General features: G+C 34.2%; 1 protein-coding gene across 5 annotated transcripts in view; it reads right to left on the bottom strand.

The window, feature by feature from the left end:
• Positions 1-19,441, bottom strand: part of LOC136840144 (pseudouridylate synthase RPUSD2-like) — a 1,228,991-nt gene that overhangs the window by 285,533 nt on the left and 924,017 nt on the right. Inside the window, exon 2 of one of the 5 annotated variants that reach the window (XM_067106570.1) lies at positions 990-1,019. The exons of the other annotated variants lie outside the window; for them this stretch is intronic. Coding sequence (XP_066962671.1) covers positions 990-1,019 — 30 coding nt within the window. The remainder of the gene's footprint in view (positions 1-989; positions 1,020-19,441) is intronic. 5 annotated transcript variants of the gene reach the window in all.

Here is a 19,441-nt window from a genome sequence, read left to right as displayed (position 1 = left end):
AAAAAGATTCTCGCATACGAGACCTGCCATCTTATCAGATGAGGCGCAGGTGAAACGCACTCTCATCATTTTCTTATCTTCTACCTCTTTCCATTTCACTCCCCCACCTGTCCCCTGAATACATAACGTCCCATTTTTTGCCGCCGTAACACCTGCCTGCCCCAGGTGAAAACCACCTTGCGCAACAACGCCATCAGAAAAAAAATCGCGATAAATCGGGAAGGGTTGTGTATGCTATGCTTGATAACAGACAAAAAATCTTGAATGGTAACAACCAGTTATATATATACACACACATATACACATATATATATATATCTACATACATACATACAAACATACACAAATGGCTGTCTACTGCAAATGATGGGAGACGGGGAGGGGGGGGGGTTGCAAAAGCGTTTAAAATTAAGGACTTTCATACCTAAAACTACTACACATAATACAAGTAAACACTTCTTAGCGTGTAAAGATACACCAACAGCATTAAAGTCGTGGTCTGCATAAACAGTGAAAAAAAAAAAACTTTCTCAGTAAAATATGCACGACTACCTTTATTTTATTAATAATTTATTTCAACCTGTGATTCTGTAAGACATGGGACTATAGCTATTTTTCAAAGGAAATTTTAGATACAGTGTCATAATTTTTACATCATGGAATACTGTGCTTCCTGCTGTTTTCCGGATATCGATACACGTCCTCAACAAATATAAATAAAATAAAGAACTTAGCGCATACCAGTAAGCAACAGCACATTACATCACTTGCCGAGCTTCCAAGCAAAGCGGTTACAATTACTGCACCAAAAATCCTAAATTCAGGCGTCAATACAATAAGCAAGAGCGACAGAGAGACATTCATGAAAGAAAAATTCAACACGATTAAAAATAACATGATCTTCGTTAGGCGACCCTACTATGCTGTTCGACACTAATATTAAACAACATGCCAAGGAGCATCGCTCAAAAAGTAAAAGTATTTCATACCTTCCACCCCTGACCGGCAGTTAGACAATGCTGAAAAGTCACCGATTACGATTTAATTATATGGTCATCAAAATAATTCATTAAATCTATTTGATATATAGGTCAATGGAATACTTATGTCACGTAAAAGGTGGCGGTTTCAAAGATAAACAAGTTAACAGTCACTATTACATTCATTCTCTAACAAACGAACTATGGATGGATACCCGCTTAATAATTCTACACAGTAATCTCTTCAAAGTACAATCTTTAGACAGTCACATCTACCTTGCACGCACTCCTGAACTCCCAGATTATCAATTTTAAAACCAATCTGAGCAATAAGCAATCAAGGATATCAATGGCCTTTCGCTCTACCAATTCCGGCACAAAGTCAACACTATTTTCCTGGGCAATATCTCCAGCTTCCTACCAGTGCTTCTGACAGTAAACGCCCTTTCCCCTAGCCTATTCTCCCGGTCTCTCTTGAATAAACAAATATTCATCACAATATGGTCCACCAGAAGGTATGCAAACCTTTTGTGAATGTTCAGTCCCTTCCCATTTTAGTATCTTTTGTAAAACCTTATCTATTTCAAACCTTTAAAAGGTATCATCCTCCAATCAATATAATTAGTATTATCATTATCAAGAGGCTAGTGAAGATGTAAACACGAGGCGAAAATCCTGCAAGATACTTGCTCAGAGAAACTTCTAATCCTACTGGAAAGGAAATTGCCCCCGGAATTTTTCCGAGATGAAAATGCAGTCATAATTTCAGCATCAGGGAACCTAAGTTTCATTTAACTGGAGAGAGAGAGAGAGAGAGAGAGAGAGAGAGAGAGAGAGAGATCCACTACACTATCCCTAGTTCACTGTGTTAATAACCTTTCATGTAACAACTCTAAAAAGATTCTTATACAATCAACGAACTACACGTTTCAAACATCTGGAATAAATCTTTTGTTTAAAAAAAACGACTTCCCTGAATGAATTGGTTTCCAAGTTCTGGCGAAAAAAAAATTATGAAAAAGTTAACCTTCAAAAGTAGCAATCGTTACCTGAACACAATTAAAAGCTGAGTACGTGTTTTAAATTACGGAGCCCAATATTTTACAGTCTACGGATAGATGCCATTGGGTTATCCCATCTCTTTCAATGAAGCCAAGTTTCCTGTTCTTTCGTATATCTTCTTTAAGTCTAAATTACCATCACTTTTACCTTTTACCTGTATACGACTGTTTCCCATTAATGTATTTAAACATATATACCACCATTTCTCTTTTTCTAGTTCTATGCTCTAAGCTCTAAGCTGTAGAAGCATCTCCTCAGCCCCCTTTCCCTCATTATTACAACATTCACACTTCAAAGAGATTAATCTAGCCTTCCTCTTGAAGATACAGCAGTCTATGTTTAGATATTGGTATATGAAATAACTTCGGTGTTTACATATGATGAACTTGTGTGTACACACAAACATACAAACACACACACACACACACACACATATATATATATATATATATATATATATATATATATATATATATATATATATATATATATACTATATCAACATTAAGACGGCTCCCCTAACATAATAATATAAAGAAAAAAATAAACAACAGTCACTTCCACATTCATACCTGAACTTTTGAATAATTCAGAATGAAGTGTTTGTACAAGCAACTTTCGCCACATTAGTCACTCCGTATACATACACAGAAAGCTCATCAACAGTACGCCAAACTCCCTTATCCAAACTTGGCATTCACCACTGTCTTGCATATCAACAGTACGCCAACTCCCTTATCCAAACTTGGCATTCACCTCTGTCTTGCACCTACTCTCAGCTATCTATTATTTCAACCACTTTCAAATTCTTTCACTAGATTCAGCAGTTTCTCTTCACTATTCCCAATGTATAATGTATCATCTGCAATCATCAAAAGTTCCAGATTGCATTCACGACTCCTTTTCCTATCCCAGAACGTTACAACCACATCTGCTGTCCTTTCAGTGAATTCTCGCATCACTTTATCCTTAGGTATATTGAACAGCTATGGAACCAAAACATACCTTTGTTTCTGGGCCACTTTTACACTAAACTAATCCTTCTGTGGCATTTACTTCGAACATTGACATACAAGTTTTGCTTTCATCATAAAAAAACATTAAGAGTTTTCGCCAACTTATTACTTATAACATACGTCATCAACACTCTCTGCAATGACTGTATCGATTGTATCATAAGCTAGCTCTCTCTCTCTCTCTCTCTCTCTCTCTCTCTCTCTCTCTCTCTCTCTCTCTCTCTCTCTCTCTATATATATATATATATATATATATATATATATATATATATATAAATGTATAATATATATACATATATATATTTAAATATATAATTACACAAATAGGTGTGTATGTACATATAAATATATATATATATATATATATATATATATATATATATATATATATATATATATATATATATATATATATATATATATATATATATAGTGGTTTTTCAACTCTATAGGCTCGTACCCATTATCAAGTACATGAGGCTAACAGTTCCCTCCTTCTACCCATTAAAAGAAAATCTTGGAAAATGTGAATAGTTTATATACATATATGTTTATGTATGTGTATATATATTTAAATATATATATATATATGTATATACATATATATATTTAAATACATATACACATACATAAACATGTACGTATATAAACTATTCTGTTTTCCAAGATTTTCTTTTAATGCCAGAAGAGAGAACTGTTAGCCTCATGTGCTGATAATGAGCTGGCCTCAAATCGAAACCACTAATCAACTAATTTGCTACGAGGTCAACAGAGCCACAATGAATTTCTCACAACACAGGCTCAAGTCCACAGGTCTCGGCCTCAGGTCTCCTAACAAAAGAACCAGCGAGGGTACACGACATGAACAGTAATTCTGCCCGCCTCTCCCCACCCCAACTAATCAGGCTATAGTCAAAATGGCGCCTTTCAGGCAAATGCGATTGTTTCAAAACCCACACATTTCGGAGGGCAAAAGCATTTGCACCTTTTTAGGTCTTGGAGAGGCAGCCGAACGACCCCGGCAGATCATTCCGGGCACCAAAAACGTGACGTAATGGCAGAGAGCACGGCATAAACACGGCGTCCTGAAACCACGCACGTCATAATAAACATGTCCGGAAAGACCAATAAAGCCCACCTTAATTCCTCGTGACGGCGATGCTTCATTTGCTCGAATGACAGCGTAAACCTATTGGGGGCTTGTTTATAGTACGCTATTCACGTTCAACTACTGCCACTTGCTCTTTTTAATCCGTCGTGGGGAATCACACTGGATATAAAAAGTGTACTTGAAATAAAAGTATGTCTGATGTATATTCATTCACTTTCATAACAATACACACATGCATACATTATATATATATATATATATATATATATATATATATATATATATATATATATATATATACAAATCTATATATATATATATATATATATATATATATATATATATTTTTATATATTTATATACAATCATGAAGTATATGACTATTTATCACTATCATAGTGATTCATATACAATAAATGAATTGGAGCTACAAACGACGTAAACCACAGGCCTCTCTTAATATGGTTTCAATTCACTCTACTCCGGGTTCGAAATAATATATTTTCATATATGTTACCGAAGGGAATTTTTAGTTGATAATAAGTCCACCGTCCGTGAGGTCGAACCAGCGACGGACAGGAATCAGGACTACAGGGACGCACTAACGCAGTCGGCCACAAGAGGTATAAGTGAATATCATCTCCCATCAACTCACCCGTCGAACTCCAGGTGTTTTGCGTTTGGAGAGTTGGAAATCCGGGTCCCCCTCTGCCATGTTGACCGTGTAGTGCGTTTGTCGCACGTAGCCATAAGATGACTATTTATCCACATCACCGTGATTCATATACAATCATGAAAGCTACAAACGTCCTTTAATATCAATTCACTCTATAATCGGAAATAATATATTTTCATATATGTTACCGAAGGAATTTTAGTTGATAATAAGTCCACTTTATGTCCCACGGGACATTTAGTGAACTTAATTCCTCAAACAAACCTTCCCAACGAAAGGTAAAAAAAATGAAGAGGATGAATACTCTCTATAATATATAATCTGGCAGCATATACCCTTCCTCATGTTATAGTTATATACAGATATAACACCTGGGAATATATAATTATATATATATATATATATATATATATATATATATATATATATATATATATATATATATATATATATACGAGTAAATTAAATAAGAGAGACTCTCCAGAGAGGTGTATGCATTATTTAATTTACATATATATATATATATGTAAATAAATAATAATATATCTCAAATCTCTATATATCTCTCATATATATATATATATATATATATATATATATATATATATATATATATATATATATATATATATATATATATATATATATATATATATATATTTATATATATTTATATATATATATTCATCCCCCATTTCTCTCTCTCTCTCTCTCTCTCTCTCTCTCTCTCTCTCTCTCTTCTCTCTCTCTCTCTTTCTTTCACATACGCACACACAAACCTTATTTGAAAAAAAAAAAAAAAAAAACTATGCAAAATATGCATACCAATAAAACAATGGCTCAGATGGAATTAATTTTAACATGCAACTGGATTTAGTAAAACCGATATTCCAGCATCCGATGAATACAAAAAACAAAAGCAGAGTGAAAGAAAATAACGCACACACACACACACGCACAAAAATCCAAACAATCGTTACACGACAATATGGTAAGGGTTTGTGTGTGTTCATCTAAAATTGAATCTCTGAAGCTATGTCTCAAAACTTTCAACTAAAGACCATTCATATACAAATAACAGTGACATGAACCGTATCATAATCATGGCGATATGTGAAGTATCTCACACAAACACAAACACACACACTTAAACTATAATTATATATGTATACATATATATATACACACACACACCATACACATATATATATATATATATATATATATATATATATATATATATATATATATCTACCTATAAATATATAAACATAACATATATATATTACATATAAATACATTTCTATATATATTTATATATATATATATATATATATATATATATATATATATATATATATATATATATATATATATTGTTATTCTGATTTTTACTTCAGAATCAAAGAAATTAAAAAAAAACGGAATCAAAGACATATTAATAATCAAGAAAATGGAGAATGAGTAAACAAATAATAAAAAGTGAAATTTTAACATAATTGAAATGGCACACGCCTAAAAAGAGAATCAGAAAGAATTAATGTAGATGTGAAAAATTAAAATAAATAAATTTAAACATCAAAATGAAAAACAATGTAAAAAAAAGGCATGAAAAACGAAATTAGACTGTGCAAACACATCAGGCAAAAATATAGAAATAAAAAATAAAAGTGAAAAAATTCAACGGAGCAAACTAAAAATGTTAAAATAAAACGTGAAATTATAACACGGGAAAAGAGTAAAAATTCATCAAAAAAAAGTGAAAATACAAAGGTAAAATGTTATGAACATATAATGGATACAAAATTATTCAAAAGTAAATTGTAAAAATGATGTAAGATAAAAACTAATTACTTGAATACATTTCTCAAGTGAGGTAATGATAAAGCAAAGAGCGAAATTCCAATATGCAGACAGAGGCTTCCTTTTTCCTTTTCAAAGCCACCAAGACAGGAGGACAAAGAGAGGACTGAATAAGAGAGAGATATATGCAGTCATTTATAATGATATGGGGAGGATCAAATTTTAAAGGCAGTTATGAACATGTCACGATATCATTAGTTAGAAAAATGACATTGAGAGATGTTGAACGTGGGGAGATACAAATTTTAATAGGCAGTTACATGCATGGCACGATACTAATGGTTAAAAAATAAAGAGAGAGAGAGATGCTGAACGTCAGGAGAGACAAAATTATGTTAAAAGGCAAAGCTGCATGCATGCCACGATATTATTAGTTAAAAAATGAGAGAGAGAGAGAGAGACTGAATGTGGAGAAACAGATGTTAAAAAGGCAGCTACATGCATGCCACAATATCATTAGTTAGAAAAATGACAGAGAGAGAGAGAGAGAGAGATCCCAATTAATTACAAGGAGCATCGAACACGATGTTCAAGCCATTGCTAAAAAGACAGGCGCGCGCGCGCGCACGCATGCACACACACACACACACACACCCGAATATTATGCTCCGGCACAGCGACGGAGGCAAACAAAAGAGAACAAGAGATCAATCAATGCTCGCAGCGACGAAGGCAATCCCAAGGCAATCACACCAAAAGGCACCGGAGACAAATTGCTCCATTAGATTTCGGTAAACTGCTCCGACGACAAAATCACTTCGTTGTCCGTATGGGGGGAGCTTGGGGGGGGGGGCTGTCGGAGGGGAGACTGGCGTGGTTCCACATACGTGGTCATCAACATCTATTCTCTAGCACACAAGGGTACCAGAGGATATCGATGTATACATAAATGTATATGAATGCAAATTAATGTGTTATATGCTGCGTATACCTACATACGTGAAAGTATATGTATGCGTATACACACACGTGTATAAATGTAAAGAAATGTGTTATATACTCATTGTACCTACATACGTAACACTGTATTTCACACACACACACACACACATATATATATATATATATATATATATATATATATATATGTATATACATATATATATATATACATATATATATATATATATATATATATATATATATATATATATATATATTAGAGAGAGGGCGTATAATTATACACGTAAGCACATGACCACATCTCATGGATGGAGAGAGAGAGAGAGAGAGAGAAGAGTTACCCTCCCTTTTGTTGTTCCGTGAAGACCAGTGTTTGTTTACCTTCCAGAGTTTTATGACCTATAAAACCTTTTATGACCACCAGAAGTTAACCTGGCTAATTACACGGGATAAATAAAGACTAATTAGCACATTAATTTTATCAGGGGCAGCGGCGGCGGCGGCAGAAGGAAGAAAAATCACAGTAACAGATAACGATCGCTTTCTGGACTGACAGTATAAAAATCCCTCTTCCGTGACTCCGATGATGAACACATTTAAAGCTTCACTTTCATTATTTTCAATGTCGTTCGCCTTACTTTAATCACTCTTTATTCCCATATTCTCTTTTATGACTTTCATTATAAATTATTTTAATACATTTTTTATTCGTATATTCTTTTACGACTTTCATCAATAAATGATTTTAATCCATTTTTTATCCGTATATTCTCTTTTGTGACTTTCATTATTAAATTATTTAAATACATTTTTTTATTCGTATATTCTTTTATGACTTTCATTAATAAATGACTTTAATCCATATTTATTCGTATATTCTCTTTTGTGACTTTCATTATTAAATTATTTTAATCCATTTTTTATTCGTATATTCTCTTTTATGACTTTCATTATTAAATTATTTTAATCCATTTTTATTCATATATTCTCTATGACTTTCATTATTAAATTATTTTAATCCATTTTTATTGATATATTCTCTTTCATTACTTTCATTATAAATGATTTAATCCATTTTTATTCATATATATTCTCTTTTATTACTTTCATTGTCAAATCCAATTCATTTCATCTTCTACTTCATTTGATTTGCTACTTTTTTTTTCTCTTTTTTTTCCTTACATATTGATAGACCTTATCAACCAATTTGACTATAAATAATTCTATTCTAATTAGCTTTATATACGACCAAATTCAACAATGAGACGACCTATGGTAATTAACGGAATAGAGTTAAACTTCAATGGCGGTAATTAAACCGTTTTAATTGTTAATCAATACACTGTGGTCTGAGGATATTCTCTAAATACGAACAGCCATATTTGGCCAGTCGTCAACAATTATTATTTTGATGCCTGTGACTTTCTGGAAAAATCATGAGGAAGTTTTTTTTAATGACTTCAACTATAAATGTTATAAAATTTTCAAGCCATAATTTAGCTTTCAGTGTGCCAAACACACATGTAAATGCACACTCAAATATACACATAAATATACATATACATAAGTATATACATATATAAAATTATATTTAATATATATATATATATATATATTATATATATATATATATATATATATATATCTCTGTCTTTATATCTCTAATGTGCGTCTGTGTGCGCGTGTGTGCATGTATGTATGAAAACAAAATCAACCTACTAAGGCTTAACTGGATGCCTTAAAAAAAAAAAGTCCAAGACAAGGTTATTACATGCATTTCTGTAAATAATGAAATGACTTCAGGGCTGTAAAGAAAACAGGATGAATCAGCCACAAGTACGGCGCAGCTTATTTACAACCGCGTAATTTCTACGAGATGACTCAGACAATTACATAGTAAAAAAAAAAAACTTGTAATTCCCCAGAAAAGAGCCGCTCTGGGCACCAGCCTCATAAACAACAAAGACGATTCAGGGCATTCATCTTCTAATCACCTGGGCTGCATTAACCCAATTACAAAGAAGATACACCTTCGGGGAGCAATAATTGCGCGGGCCATTTCACTTAATGAATGAGCGGAACCTTGTGGCAATTCGGGCCGTGGGAGGAGGAGGAGGAGGAGGAGGAGGAGGAGGAGGAAACTGGTTTTTTTCATATGCGGGGAAATTATGTTGCCATCAAGTGCTTAATGGAGACACTCGAATTTTATTTCTTGAGGAAGACTTGACGTGCCCTCGGTATAAGCGGAAGGGTCTCTTCTTGTCCTCATTCATCTTCCAGTCTTTATAAAAACAACAACAACAATAACAACAACCACAAACAACAACAAAAACAACAATAATAATAATAATAATAATAATAATAATAATAATAATAATAAATGATTATATTATTATTACTTTATTATTGCCATCATTATAATAATTATCAGTATTGTCATTATGATTATGATTACTAATTGAAATAAATTTCAAAGGCAATCCTCTTTACTAGTGCTACTATTATTAGTCATCATCTAATAGCTGCAATCATTTTTGGAATGTAGGTAATAGCCCCATCTCCTCCTCTATCCAGGCTGCGACTCACAACAGTCGACTACCTGAAGTTATTACGTCACTGTTCAAGTCAACAAGAACACAATGGGTTTATATATATATATATATATATATATATATATATATATATACATATATATATACTATATATATGTACATATAAACATATATTTCCAAATATCAGGTATATTTACGAGAAATGACTGCTGTCAAGCGAATCTGTCCCAACTAGGATTCGAGCCTGAGCCTTCTGGTTTGAATACAGTGGCAGACAGTTGTCTTATTCATTCGGCCGGTAAGAGAATTATTCACACTGTAAAGTTAATTCGATTCGTGATGGTTTGGTATGTGAGTATAAAAGAGTTACCTGTCTAGTTACACTTTCTATATATATATATATATATATATATATATATATATATATATATATATATATATATACACACACACACACACACACGAGATTCTGTTATAACAATAAGGACAGTATTACAAAAGCAGGAAATCGTAATTAGATTAAGCATTAATCATAAATCAATATTACATGATTTTCGAGAGAAAAAAAAATTGAAATTAATTTCTGAGGTCACTGACGCATGTTAGGGGAAACCAATAATTCCGGAGAGAAATTAATTCTTAAGCGGATTTCCCACTTTTAGGGAAAAAAGGAATCGAGGGTTTTTAACGTCGAAATTGCTTCATTATATTTATATATATATATATTTTCATTTTGGAGACAGATCTCCATGAATATTTTTCTCCCTTAAGTACTAAAAAAAATAGTAAATGTCTTCCGTATATATTACATTTTATTTGATAAAAGGAGTTGGTAGTTGTTAAACGCTTCTACTAAATAAGTGGGACATATACACAAGAACTTTATTATTATTATTATTATTATTGTTATTATTATTATTATTATTGTTATTATTATTATTATTATTCAGAAGATGAACCATATTCGTATGGAACAAGCCCACAGGGTCCATTGACTTGAAATTCAAGCTTCCAGAGAATAAGGTGTTCATTCGAAAGAATTAACAGAAGGTAATGGGAAATACATAAAGAGGAGACCAGTTATTAGAAAAAAAAGGTAAAGTAACAAATCAACAAATAAATAAATAAAAATGTAAGTAAATTATTAAAATACAAGGAGAACTGTATTAGGGTAGTAATGCATTGCATTTTGGCTTGAACTTCTGAAGTTCAAATTGCACGACATCATCACAGTCCAACGGTGCGAGGAATAAAGGACCTCTGGAACTGAGAAGTTCGACAGCAAGGCACATTTACTGCATAGTTGGTGCTTCTGCTGTTCACCGAATCTGGTTGTTCTCGGCACCGAAGAGTCTATGTGACTTCCGCATTCATATTCATAAAGAAAGTAGTAAATAAAAATAGCTGTCAATGAATCTGCTCTGAGGCCTCCTGACCTATCTATTATTTGCGCAACAGTACATTTAATAGTCCACCCAAATTTCCCTTCAGTCTTCAACCCACATATAACCTGGCTAAGGCTCGAACGTAGGCCCAGCTTCAAGAAGCCTTTACCTCAGGAGTATTTTAATGAAAGGTAGCCTAACGATGTTCCCCTCCCCGCAAACCGTTATAGGTGCCAGACCACTATCCTTCAGAAATTCCTAGGACATCACCAACGCCAAGGTCAATTTCAAGAATGTGAAAATCACTGTCTTGTTCTGTACTTTCCCAATTACTAAATAGAAAAGAGGTGGGGCTGTGAACATTTAAGGTTTAGGGCAGCTAAAATAATCTACATACTAGATTCAAGTTGCAAGAAAGCGATTAACCAAACTGAAACCACGACAGCAAAGTTCGTGGAAGCTCATTACTTGATGAATTTTATCTTATGAACTTACATAATGACTGGACATTGTGTTAAACAAAAATACGTACAAACATACAAACAAACAATAAAAATTCAAATTAACTTACGAGACACGACAACGAAACTGCAATCAAGATGAAAACTGCTCATGGCATGAACAGCCATAACGCAATACCACATGTGCCGTCAGTTGTCCAATCAATCAACGGAGCAATTAAGTTCCGCAACAGCATGTTCCCGCTCCCGCCATGAAAAAACACCACCATGAAGGTCGGATGATATCAGCGTTACGACAATTGCATATCTATTGCTACACGGCCCAAATTTAATCCAATTTGGGTACTGGCATTGGCCCTATTTGCTAATGGCTGGAGCACACGAAATGCGTCTTAAATCTCTGCTGGAACAGACTATTATTCCGGGAGCATAACTTGAATCCATCTTTCAATGCGTTAATCAAATTAAGAAATGGGGATACGTCACTATAAGGTTGCTGAAGCGAATTAAATTATATCTTGTTAAAGTGACAAGCATTATCCGAGAAGTTTGAAGAATTCGAGAAGTTAAGAGGGCATTGTTATTATGAAAATTACATAAGTATCTGGTAAAAAGTGACCAGTAGATTTTAACGAAAAGACACAAATCTAAATACTTACAATTTTACACGCAAGAGAAATTACACGATAAAAAATTAAACAAGTTTACAATCACTCCCACGAAAAATGCGCACACTAAGGATCCTCTTACTACGACAACAACGGAATTACTAAACAGCAATGAGCTCTGAAGGGGATTGATAAAAAAAAAAGCAACAACATCAAAATCATTAATTGCTCGCAGGCAAGCACGAGGCCTTTCGCGTGCCTAAAACTGGCTTACGCAGTTGTACCCGCACGCACGCGCACACAAAACAAAAGCTACGCAATTAACGCTTCTTTAGCCCAAATGTTGCGTGCCAGGAGCGAAAATTAGGGACGTTTAATCGCTTTCCGACGGAGAGTAAAAGCCATCATTTTTTATTAAAGCAATTATATCCGATAGATCCCTGACCGGAGGCGCTGTCGCTGCATTAGATGCGTTCTGCCAATTACCATCAAAGCGAACGTGAGGAGACTAATTCCTTAATTGCGTAGTACGGAGACCTGGATAATGGGACAAATATATATAAAATATAGAATGATGAAGGGACATGTAGGATGCATATATGAGTGATAACGGAACATGTACAGTAGGAACTGTATTAGAAGGAATTAATGAGACCATGAAAGTACAAAGAAGAGAATATATATACAATATATATATATATATATATATGTGTATATATAAGATAAAATAATACATAATATATATACATATATAAAATATATACACACATAATATATATATATATATATATACTATATATATATACATATATATACAGTATATATATATATATATATATATATATATATATATATATATATATATATATATATATATATATATACATATATATATCATACAACATATCCCAATTACCCTACGCAATTGTTTACCAACCTGACTCTACAAAACCTCTATTGTTTAATGAGGCCCCTTTTCCTTTAGTACAAACTTAGAGCAAAAAAAAAAAAAAAAAAAGGACAAATGACAATTCTTCAGTTGCCAAAAAAAAAAAAATGAAACAGGTAAATTTCCTCTTGTGATCTGATCTATTTCCATTAAGAGGATTAATTTTTTCCCCTCGTGAAGGATACGGGTACAGGTGTCGAGGGGAAAAATGCCGCCTGCGGTTGTCCCCTCTGAACAAAGGAAGTCAAATGAGGGAAGCAAAAAATGTCATGTTTTATGCAGTTTGTAAACTTCAGGGAATGACACCGCAGCGTTTCTAAATGAATGTAATTATCAAATATCTCCTCCTACAATTACCCTTCCAGAGAGAGAGAGATACCCCACCCAGAGATATATAACGAGTAACCGCATGGTTTCTGTCAAAATTCACTGAATTCGATGACATTTGAACGACAATGTTCTTGTATACTTGTACTTTTGCGCTGTTTTGAATTGTTGATCTCATAGTCTGTTGTATTACAGGGCTGTTTCCATTTTCTACACTATTTTTCTCTATCTAGAAATAATTAGTCATTCTCCCTAAGATGCGTATACAGTTAATACATGAAAGCGCTTGGTTACCATTCTTTTTCAACCGTATTCTGGTTCTTATTTCTATATCATATTATTTACACACACACACACACATACATACACATATATATATATATATATATATATATATATATATATATATATATATATATATATATATATATATATATATATATATATGCATGCGAACAAATTTTGAGTATTCCTGTAAGCTTGTAATTCCTAACATTCCCGTCACGTACGATTCTCTCTTCTATTCATCAATTATTAAAAATGAAAGAAAACGGTATAATATTCCTTGACCCCTAGCCCCACTACGCCTCACTCCTTCGAATAAAAAAAAAAATTAAATTCCGTGATTAGATTTAATTTTTTTTCCTCTCTCTCTCTCTCTCTCTCTCTCTCTCTCTCTCTCTCTCTCTCAAAGTGAAACTCCACTATCAGACTTTTCTCCACCTTCCCTTTTCATGTTTCTTCTTTTTCGAAGTCTGCAAAATTTTATGCTTCGAATGTTCACAACATCACCTTCCTTCCACTCAGGAAAATAACATTCATGGACAAAAATTGCAAATTCAATCAATGTGACGCTTGCGTGCTGCTGCAACACGGACTAACACAATATACATCAATGAATAATACAAACATGAATGCTGAAAATGTCTGTGATTATGTAAATTAATTAATTTAATTATTCACATATGGAAATTTTGAACACGAAATGCATTTTATTAGGAATACTATGTGGTTATATAAATATGCATGAAGAGGTGAATAAAGAAATAGAATGGATATGAGTAAGCCATAAACCGTCAGGCATTGAATAATAAAAGTTTGAAATAAATCTCTGTAACATTCCGCAAAAAAATATTACATAATTTTCATATAATCAACTATATTTGTGATAAATTATTGAGTTGAATATCAAATCAATCAAACCAATAAACTTTAATTTCATTATTTTGAGACGAATATTAATAATAGTTATTTATAAGGAAAAATTATGAAAGGGAATATTCGACAGCAAACTACTAAAACTGAAAATCGCACACGGAAAAAAATATTTTACGACAATTATAAAATAAAAATTATTTACTTCAAGCTCAAAGTTATATTAGCCTAACAGATCAGGGGAAAAATTAACGACTCTCTTTTGGAAAATTAATATTTCATTCTAATCAGATCATCATCTCGTTAATTACTATTATTCAAAACTGGTGTGATAAGGGTTCAATCTCAGGTTCGAAAACTCCATGACAGAGTAGCGTAATTATTTTTCGATTATTCCTTTTTATAAAACACAAACATAGAACTTAACCAACTATAGCAAACGCCCATTCAAATTACCACAAAGTACAACGAAAAATACAGGAAACAATTTAGCATCAAAAGCAATGTTTTTACGAAAATCCCGTAGCTTTCATGTCCTCTCTTCAGGGAAATTTATACAAATGCTTCGTCATTACGGTTTACAACCAAATATTGATCCAGCGTAGTAGTCACGCGACTTTCGCGAGAGAGAGAGAGAGAGAGAGAGAGAGAGAGAGAGAGAGAGAGAGAGAAACTCTACCTCCGTTAGACCACCTCTCTCTCTTCGGAAGTTTTTTTTTGTTACAACTTTTAGAAGCAGAGCGAAATCTTTACGTCTCTCTGTCTTTCCGAAATCTCTTTTGGGAGGAAAGCTCTCTCTCTCTCTCTCTCTCTCTCTCTCTCTCTCTCTCTCTCTCTCTCTCTCTATCAAACCCACAGACATCCCCACTAACCCATAATCTGGCCCATCCAACGAATCCTCACTTCATCCCCATGAATGCAGTGAACCTTAAAGATGAAATCCGGTATGGCGAACAGATGTTTCTCTTCCATTTTTCCTCTTCATGATTCTTTTAGGCTTTCTGTGAAAAGTTTGCACGCACGCACGCGCACACACACACACACACACACACACATATATCACACTCTACCACAGGTGAAAACAAAAAAGGGTGTAAATCCTAACCGGTTTCGCTTTTATTTCCAAGCCTTCGTTAATGGCTTGGAAATAAAAGTCGAAACAGATCAAGGCCTACACACTGCCTTTTGTTTTTTCACCTGTGGTGATGTGTGAGAAATGAATCACTTGTTAATATATAAATAACTGAACACATTTACCTATATATTAAATTGCTAGCACCTCCAACATTCGTCTTTTGTACAACCGTATGACATATACTCACATCCCCAAGGATCTGACAATGGTCCAATCAGCTCTCACCTGTAATGAGAAAGAAAGGATTTATCAAAATTAAATCAAAGCATTCAGCACTATGGCGTTGCTAATCACAGTGATTATCACGCCAGTTTGTGAAAAATTAGTAGATCTATCAGTAGTTTCACATCAAAAAGGGCCGGAACATACAATATCTTGGGTTCCAATATTTTTTCTAAGCAGTAGGGTTAAGTTTCCTTTACAACACACATTACGTAAGTGAATGAGAGAACAATGAATGACTATTCCCATAAAGCATTAGAGCTTCGGGCGTGCGCACAACTTCCCAAACAAGGAACATCACACCACTGCCTTTGGCAAACACGCCTAAGCTAGATCTACGGAGACAGGTAGCTGCCACGGGCTATCCGCGACAGAAGTTGCAAACAAGTATTCTCTCCACAGAATAAACGACAAGGACAAATTAACATACGGGAGGACAATTCTGAATACTTAATCTCCGTTCGACAATCGACCAACCGCCTTATGTGAAAAGACACTTGGTGTACTTTTTAGAAAATAATTTCTAATTCTGTCTGCTTGAATTTCAGCCGGCACTGCCTTCCATGCTTTATTCGTAAATGACATTACTTGTTCTTTGATCTCAAATGATGAGTTTGGGTTCATTAACGTCTTGCTTTTCAGCTGCATCATAAGTATGAAGTATGATAGTTTATTCGCTCACAGTTGCAAAACAATCATTGTTTTAAAAACAATGATATGTGAATTATTACTTCACAGTAAAAACCATTAAACTGCTATAATCTCCAGTATATTTATTTCAAGTGGAAAAACTCTTGTACCTAGATTTCCCGCTGGGAAAACAGAACAGTTTATAAGTTAGAACTAAGAGAGTAGTTCAAAACCGTTGAAAAACAATTACACTATGGATAGAAATTTCCACTTGCATTTCAACAAGACTTAGGAAATTTATACAAAGTACTGATTTATATAACGTCAAGGTGGCTACCTACATATTTCAGAAAACGTGCCATTCCTATCAGCATTCAAGTAAGCGTGTAAATTTGAAAATAATTATATTAGAAAAATCTCCAAATTAAGTAACCAACTTCATCAAATGCCATAATTGTCTTTAACACGAATGACCACCAATTTTGACAACTAATCCACCCTGATTATACATCATAAACATCAAAATGTGACATGAAATTACTGCCTGGCAATGGCTAAAAGTAACATTCTGTGTCCTTATCTCTAAATTTCTTGGTGGTAACTATTATAATATACAGTCTAATAATTTCTCACTAAGAAAAAAGTTACATAAGTAGTAACTATTAAATACGACCATCAGTCCCATCATCTAAATTTTACAGTATTACGTATAAAAAAATTTCCCCCCCAACAACCCCTCTCCCATCTCCGCTGCCTCTTCCACCATCGCCCAGTCCCTTCTCCCCTTCCCCCGTAAAAACGTACTCCCTTCCCCCTCCCCATTAGGCCTGAATTCTCATCTAAAATTCCCATTTGCTAACACATCCTCCATTCCTCATCCCTCTCCGAAATAACGGCTTAAGTTTAATACTCTGCTGGTGCTCCTTCTCTCGCTCTTGCTCTTTCGTCCTATCCGCGGACTGCGATGTGCTCACGGCAATGTGTGTGTGTGTGTGTGTGTGTGTGTGTGTGTGTGTGTGTGTGTGTGTGTGTGTGTGTGTGTGTGAGACTACTGCACGTTTGTCCCTACAGCATATACTCTGAATGAATGAGAGAGAGAGAGAGAGAGAGAGACTGTCACTCTTTTCGCCTCAAACAGGAAGAACAGGTCTCTCCTTCCGCTTCCTTTCCTAACGAACTTGTAGATCCCCCAGGTAATGACTGCGCTTCATGATAGCCTTTCAGCGATCTCTCTCTCTCTCTCTCTCTCTCTCTCTCTCTCTCTCTCTCTCTCTCTAAAACAAAAAGATTATGAGAAAGGACCACGAGGACGCGGAGGAGTATGAAGATGACCCCGAGAACGCCTTCAGCGGGGAACTGAAATGCTTCTATTCTCAAGTATAAGTAGGACCTCCAGAGCCACTCCTCCTCCTCCTCCTCCCCCTCCTTCTCATACTCATATCAAAACCAGTTTCTCCTGCAGGGCCCGACAGTCGCTGGAGGAAGGATCTGAAGGACTTTTCAGTGGTCCTTCCATTGCCAAAACCCACCCACCTTCTCTGCTTTTCTGTACTTTTTTTTCTCGGTCTTCCAGTCATTTTTTTACTTCACATTTCCAATGTATTTAATATACGGATATTCTAAACCATTAAAAATGGATTAATTAATATAGATTAATTCATAACCATAAATTGCACGTGTAAACTATAAAATTACTTGCAAACAAATATAATTTTTCCAATGGCCTTCATCTTTCTATTCTAAATCACGAAAGTTGAAAGACAGCAGAATTTCCCAAATGAAAATCAGTCAATATATAATATCCTGACGATACTCAATTACCTACTAAAAATGACAACGCTACGACATCTTGAGCATGACGCCAGAGAAATCTCAATCAATCATTAACTAAAGATTTCAACTGATGGATGAATAGATGAAGGTGCTTATGAACCAAACGCACAACACGAGAGCCAAGCAGGACACAGGTTTGATATAAAATTTTAATTTTCGTTTCTTCTCAATCAATCAGTAGCTGCAAATTACTACAGACTGAATTATTATACATTGATGAATAGATGTAGGTACTCAAGAACCAAGCACACAACATAAAAGCCAGGAAGGGCACAGGGCTGGCATATAAAATTTCAAGTTTAGTTTTGTCGCCTTAATGAAGTTCTTTCCTTCTCTCCAGTTACAAAAGTTCTATAATGTCCTTCTACATCCGTACATTTAACACTGCTCTCATATTTGGGATGCTTAATCCGTTCTTGACTTCTACACGGATATGAGCCCAAGGTAAGTGGTGTCATATCTTCAGAGACTACTGTGATTCCTGCCCCGTTCTTATGAAAGAGAGAGCCCTTCCTCCTTTCGAGCGGCCTGGTACCACCAGCCAAGCCAGCCCTTCCTACATTTACTCTACTA

This window comes from Macrobrachium rosenbergii, chromosome 7 (assembly GCF_040412425.1).
Source record: "Macrobrachium rosenbergii isolate ZJJX-2024 chromosome 7, ASM4041242v1, whole genome shotgun sequence".
Classification (NCBI taxonomy): Eukaryota; Metazoa; Arthropoda; class Malacostraca; order Decapoda; family Palaemonidae; genus Macrobrachium; species Macrobrachium rosenbergii.
Note: the sequence above shows the minus strand (reverse complement) of the source record. Positions and strands in the feature narration are given on the sequence as shown.